This window comes from Cetorhinus maximus, chromosome 4, assembly GCF_964194155.1.
Source record: "Cetorhinus maximus chromosome 4, sCetMax3.hap1.1, whole genome shotgun sequence".
NCBI lineage: Eukaryota > Metazoa > Chordata > Chondrichthyes > Lamniformes > Cetorhinidae > Cetorhinus > Cetorhinus maximus.
In genome coordinates, this window is record NC_135882.1 from 156,955,996 (window position 1) to 156,968,450 (window position 12,455).

General features: G+C 46.8%; 1 protein-coding gene across 1 annotated transcript in view; it reads right to left on the reverse strand.

Moving 5' to 3' along the window:
• Nucleotides 1-12,455, reverse strand: part of lama1 (laminin, alpha 1) — a 327,154-nt gene that overhangs the window by 280,804 nt on the left and 33,895 nt on the right. The window contains exons 2-3 of the mRNA XM_078541251.1: nt 7,392-7,562; nt 370-482 (exon numbers count right to left, since the gene is read on the reverse strand). Of these exons, the coding sequence (XP_078397377.1) occupies nt 370-482; nt 7,392-7,562 (284 nt within the window). The remainder of the gene's footprint in view (nt 1-369; nt 483-7,391; nt 7,563-12,455) is intronic.

The window sequence follows — 12,455 nt, forward strand, 5'->3', positions numbered from 1 at the left end:
CCAGAGACCCGAGCCCATAATCTCGGCTAGCACTGCAGTTCAGCACCGAGGGAGTGCTGCACTGCCAGAGGCACTGCCTTTCAGATGAGCACTTTGGAAAGTCCTGACAACACAAAAGGCGCTATATAAATGCAAATTCCTTCTTTCTAATCTGAACACGAGCAATGATAGCATCGCTGAAATAAACCTAAGGTACAGTTTGGCTTTCTGATCAAACATGGGACATAGGTTTCTTCATTGTCATTAACATTTGTCCCAGGAATTGATTGTCTTAGGAATTGTCAGCATTAAGGAGGTGCATTTAAAGAAGTTATGTAGTAAAAATGATATCAATGTGCGACAAGGTTTATTTAATTTATTTTCCCTCACCTGTCTGAGGTCCAGGGTAATCGTCACCCAGTGATATTTCTTGCCATTCTGGATACTGGGACTCTGCCACCAGTTGTTGGTTCCATCTATAGCACTCATTATTGGATGTCGTTCTATGGATACAGCACAAAGAAAGAGAAATACTTATTGTTCCTTTGAATTGTCTACATCCTTCCTCAGCCTGTCTTTCCCCTTCCATCATTTGTTTGCATAGCTCATTCCAAATGCAGAGTATATCAATATTCATATAAAATGGCATCTAGTTGCCCATTACAGGGGGTTTTAAACCCTGTGCACAGCACCTGGAAGCCTCTACCAGAGTGCCATCTGATATTAATGGCCAAATCTCATTTTCATTTCGCCCACCCAAAGCTGGCATAGACAATTGCCCATCTGCTACAGGCAAAGATTGGGCAGACACAGGCCCTCACTGTCATTCGGATATATCGTGAGAAGAGAAGACTCAGCAAGGAGGAGGTTCAAGGGAACCAGTGCCAGGAGTGATCCAATCATTTTCTTATTTGGCCAGGAGAACCACTCCTGCTCTCCAGGTCCCACCAAGACAAGCTTAGAAGTTATGGCCTTCATAGTAACGTCCTCACAACAGGCAGGAGGAGGTCGGGGGTGCTGAAGGGAGAGGTGTTCAATCTTAAAAATTTCAACATGTGACCCCCACCTCAATGTGTGTGCATCGGTTGCCATGTTTATGGTGGTGGGGAGCTGACGTGAGAGTCTCTCATGTTGGAGAGACGGGACATTTCATTAACCATTGACTGGAAAGATGAATGCTGTGGTGCCAGCAGTGGGTCAGAGCCTGGGAATTCTGCAGCAAGTAGCTCACCTCCTAATTCCCCAAAGTCTATCCACCATCTTGTCCACAAGTCAGGAGTGTGATGGAATGCACTCCACTTGCCTGGATGAGTGCAGCTCAAACAACACTCAAGAACCTCGACACCATCCAGGACAAAGCAACCCGATTGATCAGCACCCCATCAACCACCTTAAACGTTCACTCCCTCCACCACCAATGCACAGTGGCCGCAGTGTGTACCATCTACAAGGTCTGCTGCAGCAACTCACCAAGGCTCCTTCAATAGCATCTTCCAAACCCCACAGCCTCTAACACCTAGAAGGACATGGGGAGTGGATTCATGGGAACCCCACCTGCAAGTTCCCCTCCAAGTCACAAACCACCTTGACTTGGAACTATATGGCCATTTTTTTTTTTAAACTATCGCTGGGTCAAAATCCTGGAATTCTCTCCCTAACAGCACCTATGCTACATGGATGCAGCAGTTTAAGAAGGTAGCTCATCACCACCTTCTCAAGGGCAGTTAGGGCTGGGTAATAAATATTGGCTTTGCCAACAATGCCCACATCCTGTGAATGAATAAAAAAATTTAATTAGAACATCAGGCTCTCACAGTGCAATCTACTGCTATGTTCCTACTTCCTGTCCTGCTTTGATGCAAAACCCTGTCAGGGAGGAGACCTGCTCGCAGGAGTATGCCCAGGACATGCAAGTGGGTCCGGACATGAAAAAAACAGGGCCTGTTCCATTGACAAGCGCAGCATCCCTCACATTAAAATCCACCCTAAGTTATCGCAGCGCATCTAACAAGGTGCCATTTCCTTAAACTTCAAACAGAAGCATGACACTGGTCACTATGAACAGTGTTCATTTTGAATGCATCCTTGACAATAATAATAACCAGAAAAATTCTCCCCGGTCAATTCTGGGACAGTGGAAAAGAACTGCAAGCGTCTGAAATAATATGTCAAAATTCACCAGAACAGTTTTTGGTTCATGACATTTTATAGGTTTTCTGTTGGATGTCAGAGAAAATAATTGTCTGTGAGTAGGCTAACTTCTCCCCCAACTAACACAGGCAACATTAGCTTCAAGAATTGCAGCACTCAAGCCCTTCCCCCACCCCAACAAGAAATCGGTATTTAAAACGGCAAAGAAAATTTGCCATTGCAACAGGTCAAAAACATTTTGTTACAATCCCAGATGTTACTATCGGACAAGGCAGATCCCAGAAAGGAAAGATAAAACAATTTACCATAGCTATCTTATACTCTAATATTCAGGGTAAGTATGTGGTACATGTGAAATAACAGGCAAAATGTGGTCAGACACACCACACTCCAAAATAATGGTAGATGCAACCAAAGCAGGTTCCATGGATTTCACAACAACCCCCCCAGATGTTTGCCACACTGTAAGCCAACCAGTCTCACGGAAACTTTGGCCGGGATTTTCTGTGCCCGCTGGCATCAGGCGTGGTCGGTGGCATGAGCAGATAATATGGCGAGAAGGCCAACAATCAGTTTCGAGATGTCATGAAACCAGTTTGCGATCGCCCGCTCCGCCCGTTGGTGGCAGGCCACATTTCCCACCATCGGACAGGAACCTCATTGTAATACATCCGCATATCATTATAAGGCCAGCCCACCAGAATCGTCCCTCCCTGCTGGATCGTCTGCCACGTCATGATTGCACACTGACATGTTTCACAACAGCATATAAAAGGTGTGCACTTGGCTGGCTGCACTTTGAGGGGAACCCAGAGATGAGCTTTTTTTATTCGTTCATGGGATGTGGGCTTCGCTGGCTGGGCCAGCATTTATTGCCCATCCCTAGTTGCCCTTGAGAAGGTGGTGGTGAGCTGCCTTCTTGAACTGCTGCAGTCCATGTGTGGTGTAGGAACACCCACAGTGCTGTTAGGAAGGGAGTTCCAGGATTTTCACCCAGCGACAGTGAAGGAACAGCGATATATTTCCAAGTCAGGATGGTTAGTGACTTGGTGGGGAACTTCCAGGTGATGGTTTTCCCCCTCTATCTGCTGCCTTTGTCGTACTAGATGGTAGTGGTCATGGGTTTGGAAGGTGCTGTCTAAGAAGCCTCGGTGAATTTCTACAGTGCATTTTGTAGATAGTATGCACTGCTGCTACAGTGCATCAGTACTGGAGGGAGTGAATGTTTGTGGGTCTGGTGCCAATCAAGTGGTCTGCTTTGTCCTGGACGGTGTCAAGCTACTTGAGTGTTGTGGAAGTTGCATTCATCCAGGCAAGTGTGGAGTATCCCATCACACTCCTGATTTGAGCCTTGTGGATGCTAGACAGGCTTTGGGGAGTCGGGAGGTGAGTTACTTGTCGCAGGATTCCTAGCCTGTGAGTACACAGTAACATGGTGGCGTGCTTGCCCTGGATGCCTGTTAGACTTCAAAGGTTGAAGTGCATTGTGGGGGGGGTGGGGGCAAGTGTTGCCCTGCGATTGAGGTGACTTGGCGGGGGGCGCAAAGGCTGCCTTCAGTTGCGGTGACTTGCTGGGGCGGACAAGGGCTACCCATTGGTTGAAGGTAGTGCACAAGCACATGCAGGGTGGGGGGGCAGTGGGCAAGGGAAGTGGCCACACATTAGGGAAACCTTGTATAAGGTGACCATCCCTCTGCAGCTGAGACAGTTCAGGCCCCGCCACATCGATATAATTCGAGTTGGGCCGGTAGCTTCTCTGCCCACTCAAGCAACGCAGAGGCATCAAAGTGCCACCAAGTGCTCCAGAACTTTTCACCCCTCAGGCACAGACTGCAAAGTAAAGAGTGTTTTTGTGGACTGCAGAACATCTGGATGACTGGGCAAGTTGTACAATCTCCTCGCTAAAGCTGGCCATGGAGCAGTCACTGGTGGAGCCATTCACAGCCCCTTGCAATGGCATTATCCCAGCTTGGACCGGTCTCCCCCATGGTTCAAGCTAACAGTGCAGCCTTGCAGTGCGGGTTAGGAGAATGCCTGTGCCTGAGCTGAGAACACAGCATGCAGTCCAATGGGCAAAGCTGCCACCAATCTGTCAGGTGGAGTGGGGCGGAGGTGGTTGGGGTTTCAGGCAGCCATGCAGCACATTAATCTCTGGCCATCCAAGTGGTGGCCAGCACTCTCTGTGATGCATTAAGGGGCCTTCAGACTTAACCAAGAGAGGTTTTTAGTACACCCAAGCTAACCCACGCGTCTCTCTCTCTTTCATCTCGCAGGAAGAATACATCAGGATCATGGAGCCTGGTGAACTAGCTGTATACCTCGTGGCTTACAGAGAGCAAAGAGGACGGAGAAGAAAGCGACTGAGGTGCCTGGCTGTGCAGAGGGAGGAGCAGCACCCTCTGGAAGAAGGGGCATTTGGGGCTCCCGCACACACCGCCCAGGAGCCACGGTGAGCCTAGCTAGACCAGGGTCTATAGATGCCACTTTTCATTCCTGCAGATAACCAAGAACAGTGTCGCCGAAGACTGCACATGTCTAGGGGACTGGTCAGTCACATCTGCCACCTGCTGCAGGATTTGGTACCATGGGGGATATGGAGGGTGTCCACTGCCAGTGTCCATGAAAGTGACAGTGGTGCTCAATTTCTACATCAGTGACTCCTTTCAGGGCTCCACAGGAGACCTCTGTGGGATATCACAAGCCTCCGCCCACAAATGTATCCATGAGGTCTTGGATGCCATCTTTGCGAGGGCACACAACTTTGTGCATTTCGCCTGGGACCAGGAGAGCCAGGATTCAAGAGCGACTGGATTTGTCCAGATCTCAGGTTTCCCACAGGTGCAGGGTGCCATCAACTCACATGACGCTCAGAATCTCTGTCACAACAAGCGGCCAACTGTGTCAACCGCAAGCAGTTCCATTCGCTAAATGTGCAGCTGGTGTGCGACCACCACTGATGCATCCTGCAGGTCTGTGCACGGTTCCCAGGGAGTGTGCACGACTCCTACATTCTCAGTTGGTCACAGATCCCTGAAGTCTTCCAGGATCCACAGAGGCTGCAGGGATGGCTCCTCAAGGACAAGGTCTACCCGTAGAGGCGGTGGCTGATGACACCCATGCTGTGACCTCAGACTGCAGCAGAGCGAAGATATAATAAGACTAATGCAGCATTTCGCAACTTGGTGGAGCAAACCATCGGGATGCTGAAAATGAGGTACCGGTAACTGGACCGGTCTGGTGGAGCCCTGCAATATAGTTCACAGAGGGCGTCACACATCATCATTTCCTGCTGCGCCCTTTACAACCTGTAATGGGGAGAGGGAGCTGGCTGCAGAGGTGATGGAGGAGCTTCACATCTCCAATGAGGACGACGTCGATGGTGATGAGGGTGAGAAGGTCCTCAGAGGCTACAAAGACGGGAATGAGGCCCTAGCATTGGCTAGATGAGAAAAGCCCTCATAGCTACTAGATTTGTGGAGGATGATGACAACGTGCATTGAGGTGGCCCCATAGTTCCTCACATCACATCTATGAACGTTTTGATTCCAGTCGGGCTTATGGCAGCGCGAAAACCCTCTGTGAGAATGCTCCTGTCATGGAGATGCAGTCGAGGCCCTAATAGTCACTCGATCGCAGGAGGATGATGACAACATGCAGTGGGGATACTCCATAGATCTTCACATAGCCTCTGAGAATGTCTGACTCCTGTCTGGCCGAGGGCAGCTCACTTGCGCTCTGTGATCAGAGTCTTATCATAGAGACATAGCCATGAAACTTTAGAAGCATCTGATCCTTTGTCCACTTTCAGCACTTGAGTCCTTCACATCAGTGGTCACGGATGCTGAAGAGATGGGGGCCAGCCCCACCTTAAAAGTACTGAGAGCACACCAAGATTATGAGAGAACTCTGTGGCGCCTGCCCACGACTTTCTGGCAGCATTGACCAGCACCATCGAGGTGCAGGCATCAGTAACGTGTCCAGGGAGTGTGAGGCCAGGCCATTACTTTGCTCTGAAGGTTACACACTGCACAGGGAAGAGGCCCTGGACTGAGACACCTGCCTTTATCTTGTGGAGAAAGGTTTCATATCTGACTGACAAGAACACTGCTCATCAGAACAAGGAGCCATAGGCAGGGAGACATTCTTGGGAATTTACTGACAATAGTGAACAATATCTACAAGTGATTAATTCTCAACTAATTCTCCTTAACTTTTCTAACCCTGCAGCTATGTCTTGTTGCTCTCTGGACTGCCACAGCAGAGGTGGAGGCAGCCTGCTGACTGTGACGCCCTGTCTGTGATGACCTTGGCAGGCGTCCTTTGGAGGGCTGAGACTTGGAGGGCCCCAGCCTGCTTTTGGGGTCCTGCTGTTTGGCAGTTGCACCCTCCTTGGCTTGTGGAGCTGGAGCTGCTGAGGTCACAGGATAAAGGGATTCGGGTGGGCCGGACAGTCGCGGAGTCACCTGTATGGATGGCCCAGGGGGTGTACACCTGCTGATCCTCCTCCCTATGGGTGCCCTGGGCCCAAGGCTGACTCCTTGAGAGAAGGGATAGCTGCAGTGAGATTGTGCTCTCTCTCACGCACGCACTGTTGGAGGCCAACTATGACATCAGCGATGGAGTTAAGCCCACATAGCAGTGCAGGAGCAACGTTCTGGACCAAGGTCTCCATGGCGGCCGCCATCCTACCAGTGGTGGCCTCGGTGCGTTGGCATGCTGGCGCAACCAACTCACTGAAGGTGGACAGACTCCTTCATCATGCCTTGTAACATGACGAGTGCAGCAGACATCCCTCCCTGATGTTCCCGAGCTTGCCTTTGCAGCTCCAGCAACTGTGACATGACCGAGTCCAGGTGCTCGTCATCTGACTCGGACTCAGCAGATTTCTGGCCTACAGCAGTCCTCCGAGTGCCAGAAACCTGGGAAGTCCCTGCCGCCCACCGCCTGCTGTGGAACAGACAGTGCTACGTGCCCATCAGATTGTGAACCCAGGACTATTCTAAAGCTAGGTCCCACCGAGATGCGTGACTCTGCGCTGGCGGAGGGTGTGGGTGAGCGCTGTGATGGGACTTCAGGGAGGGGGGCCTCCAGATTCCTCTTCAGAGTTCACAGCCTTCGACTTTAGATCAAGCTAAGTATCTGAGTTTCCTAACAATTTGCAATTCAGAATAAAAAGTCTCATACATCACTTTCTACTGAAACCCATTATGGCACATAGACAAACAGACATAATATTACAAATACATTTGACAGGTAGTTACCTTTACGATTTGCACTGTTTGAATCACAAATACGACACTGTGGGTTTCGTATTGGTCGCCCAGGGACATGCTCTACCAGTTTACAGTACATCTCAGGACCATTTTCACCACAGGTTGCGTTGGTGGAGATCACAGCATTACTGGCAAGATTCAGGATGGCTGGGAAAAGACCTGATGAAAAGAAAACAGTAAATCTTTAAAGGGTTTGGAGTTTCAAGTCACCAGCTGATACCAAACCACAGCTCCCATTTATAATGACATGCTTAATAGAAATGAAACCTGGGGTAAGAATCTCTGTTCACTACGTATAGGAATTATCATTTTGTTAGAAATACTAAGCAGAGAATGTCTTAACTAACACATTTGTTATACATTGTACCCACTGTTATACAGAATAATAACCACTGTCATCCATTTTCCTGACCTGGTTTTGAGAATGAATACAATTATTTGATTTAAAATGACCAGCAGACAGAGTCTCTCCTAGAAACAGATGGGAAAGAAAAATGTGAAACTCCTAGATAAAAAAACAAAATACTGCGGATGCTGGAAATTTGAAACAAAAACAGAAAATACTGGAAAAACTCACCAGATCTGAAAACAGAGTTAACGTTTCGAGTCCATTCGACTCAAAGAGTCTCTGAAGAAGAGTCATACGGACTCTAAACGTTAACTTTTTTTTTTCTCTCCACAGATGCTATTAGATCTGCTAAGTTTTTCCATCATTTTCTGTTTTTGAATGTGAAACTCCTGTTGTTTTTTATTTCTCCAATTTTCTCTCCTCCTCTCCTTAAAGTGATGATACACGCACGGTTCTATAGGCACCATAATACAGGCACCGTTCAACAGGCAACAACACCATTCTACAAATAGTTCTATGGGCACAGTTCTACACGGACATTTCTATACATAGTTTATGGACACAGACCAATGACCCAGATCTGTCCTCTACCTGTATCAAGCAAATTTCTTAATATAGCAACCCAGACAATAGGAATGAGCAGTCTACTCGATCAAGAGACTTATCACATTCATTGCAGTCTTCATCCAACTATCATATTCCAGCACTAACCTACATAGGATCACTGCATTGTAATCAGGATTGGAACCCTGACTGGATTTATTTTCCTCCCAATACAAGAGTATTGTGATCAATTGGAACAAGTTCCAATTGGAGTCCAAGTCAAGAACAGCTAACTGAGTACTGCACAGAGATTAAACCTGGATATAGCCTGGTTCCTATGACTCTGTTCTACACAGGACCATACACTCAACACCAAATGTGTTGGGAGAACACCACTACTAGGGCTTTCTTTAAACAAAATCTTATCAATTAAACCAGGAATGAATATCAGGAATGTCAGTAAAAATGAATAAGATCATCAAAAATAGGAGCAGCGGCAAGCTGTTTGGCCCAGCTAGCCTCTTCCATCGTTCAGTAAGATCATGGGCAGTCAGATTGTGGCCCTGATAGCACTTTCTTGCCGGTCCCCATAACCCTTAACTCCCTTGTCAATCAAAAATCTTGTCCAACTCCGCCTTGAGTTGAGTGAAGACTTTTCGAAGGAAAGTGTTGCAAGCACATCCAGAGTTGCTCCAACAGCGCAAATGCCTTTTGATCCAGCAGTTGGAAAGCTGTAAACTCAATTACATAGTCAGGAGAAGTCGAGAGTCACCCTTTCCACTACCAAAACGTGACCTAACGTTGAATATTGCTGCATTAGCCCCTCTGGAGTGATTATTTTCCCCAGCCCTCACTTTCTGAATCAGCGCCAGTCAACAAGTTCCCTACAGTATTGCTCAAGGGTTCTCGGCTTATCCCACTCCAAATTGCTCTCCATGGAGTTAGTTACTTCCCCCCTACAGCCTAAATCAGCAGGGAAGGCTCACTGGAATGTGACACTCTATCTAGCAACAAAAGGAGGAATGCAGTCCTTATAAACAGCGACAGCCAAACAATCATGCGCTGCAGTCTGGCGATTGTACTCAGCTGAAAAGGTGAAGCAGCTACCACAATCATTCCTCATGGAATTCACAAGAAATAGTGTTAACAGCTGGGTAAGAGGGCATTTCCTCTGGCGTTTTAACTGAAAGATTTTGCTTCTAGATATATATTTGTAGATAAACAAAGTGAATGCAACCTAATTTGCAAAGTACATATGCTCAATTGGCAGGGTTTTTACTGTTTAATCACAATTGCTTTAGTAAATGGATTGTCACTAATGTATTTGTGTTATCATGGCACGAGAATAAGGTAAATCACATTTGTAAACATGTTACGGATGGAAAACAATAGATTATATCAAGCTGGTTTCATCTAATCTTACACCTGACTATTTAAATCCTTTTGAAACCTGTAGGAGTGCAGTTCAGCCCATGGCACTAATGGGCAAGGGAACACACACGAGGCAATGAGCAGAAAAGCAGTTGTTCCAGGAGAGTCCATAGTCAGGGGGACAGACGGGCATTTATGTGACTGTCACCATGAGACCTGCATGGGGTGTTGCTCGCTAAAAAAGACATCACAGAGAGGGTTGCAGAGTATCCCACTGGGGGAGGGGAGTGAGCCAGACATTGTGAGGAGTTGAGAAGAAACAGTTGACCACTGAGCAGTGTTGCAAGTACATGGTGATCCCACGCAAGTAAAGACCCTTTCCACCTGCCCCACAAACTCCGATAAGGGCAGTGCCGGAGTGGGCAAGATTCTGGTGTGGCCGTAGAGACTACAACCCACTGCTTCCTTGGTCTTATTCCTCCTGCTGGCTCAGCAAAAAGAGAGAAAAAAAATCTATTAGCACCAATTTTACTGTGAGACTAACCGCAATGTAAAGGAATACTTTATCAAATAGCCAGAGACGGATTAATCAAAATTAATCAGCTCCTTCGGCTAAGAAAAATTGCATTACAATAATCATGAAATGTTTTTAAAATCATTAAATGGTTTTTCAAAGGGCTTTCTTTAATTCATTTTGTACTTCAGCTGCTCATCCCACTCTTTTCCTGAAGGCAGTAGCTTTCCTGGGTCAGGGCTCCAAGGGTGTTTTGCACTCGATAATATTTCAAACAATGCCTACCATGTGTATATCCAGTTAGTGAACGCAGCGGGTTGTTTGACGACAGGGGGGGGACTGCGGGGTTGGGGGTGGGGGAGAGGGGAGGGGTCAGAGATGAGACGGTCATAGCTGAGGCACATTTAGTGTGATTTAATGGTTGGCAGAAGTGTTTTCTGCCCATGTAGATAAGCTCCAGTTGTAGGTTGAAGTTGGGACAAAGGTCTAGGTATGTGTAAGCAGTAAAATACAAAACAGACCTCATAGCTTTAAAGAAACAGCACTTTAATTTGAATTAAAATAAGATCATATCAACTGATGTTGCTAAGTTACCCAGCAGAGTGGGCAGATCGCTAACATCAGGCAGGCTAACTCCTAATCACTTTGATGTTAATTCTTTCCCACTTTTCAACTGGACTGAATTACTAAATCAATGATTTAATGGGCTGCGGCACAAGATTTTCTTTTACAAAACTGGCTGCTTTTGATTTGACCTCTGGTGCAAGCGCGCCTTTTCTTAAAATCCTAGTCGATTCACAATCTGTGTGAAAATCCACGTCACACAGGCTGAAGTGGCAATTTTCTCCTTCGTAACTAATAACCGAAAATGCAGCTACCAGGTTTCAGTAACTTCCAAAAAGAATTAAACCAAACAGCTGAATCCGTTCAAAAACACTAAAAAAAAGATTAAGAGCGTCAAAGGACGCCAACGCAGGGCAACTGAATTAAACATGACACCAGGAAATCCTTGTGCAGTATAATGTGAAGTGGTGAGAGATGCACAGCAAACAACTGTTGGAATGTTCTAAAATGACTTGAGTGAAAATGCTCAATGGGTAACAAATTTGGTGATTTTATTTTTTGACGTAATGCTTTTTTTACTACAACAGCCAGAAGAAACTGCTGCATTTCAGGTTCAGCATTCCACACACCACTTTTTAGCCAGATCTCTAATGATTTTCATGTCTAGCAAACATCTTGTTGGAAGATTTGAAAATATCGAAGATTTTTCTCTCACAATGCTCTTTTTATGAATGCAGAGTTTTAAGTGCATGTATTATTTTCATCGTAATATGACCATGTTAGAAATACATGACTAAAAGAATTGTCACTGAATATCACTGCTTCAAGTCGAGCCAAATTTCCATATGAATGAAATTGCAAATGCACTTGTGCATCAATGCTTCAGTGTTAGACTACTAATAGAGGCAAATGTTCAATAACTGAATTACCCAAACTGCTCCAACTGTGTAGGAGCAGAGGAACATAGGGCTGAATGTTATGTTTCTCCTCGGGGTGAAGGAGACGGTACAGAAACTGAGGGGTCAGCTTGTTCCCGCCCTCGCCTTCTCTGCGCATCCAATAAAGCGCCAAATGGCCAATTAGTGGCTGTCCAGTGGGAAGGAGGCTAACTCTAGGTTAATAGGAAGCTTGCTTCCTGGTCACAAACCCTTCCCCTTTCTCCGTTCCAGCCTTGCAATTATTATCAGGGCCAGTTTCTCATGCCTGTGTTTAGATTCCACAATATAGTCAGCTCTTGTGACTTTGAGTTAATATAAAAAGAAATTGGCCCAGAACTTCCAGTCTCCAAATGGTCGTACGCCAGCCATACCCCCAAGATGCGCTACGGGACCCCTCAGAAGCCCCAACGCACTGACTATGTGGGAATTGTCCAGGAAGTCTGGACTTCTGATGGGCAATTCTCCTGCATCCGGAACCCTCCAAAAAATTCTCCAACTCTGAGTTAGTCAGAGACTTCGGATGATTCTGACTCACTTAGATACATACCCAGAAAATATTAGACAGAAAAAAAAGTTCCAACTCCTGGGTAAGTGTACATAATCACTCACACACTGACCCCCTCCAATCTTCCCCTGACTACACCCCAACCCCCTGACTCCGCCCAACCCTACGAGCCCCGATCCTCTGACTTCCCCTCGACTCTTCCAACCCACCAACTCCCCCGACACTCCCACTCCCCAACACCTTCCGATTCCCTCCTTGACCCAGCCCA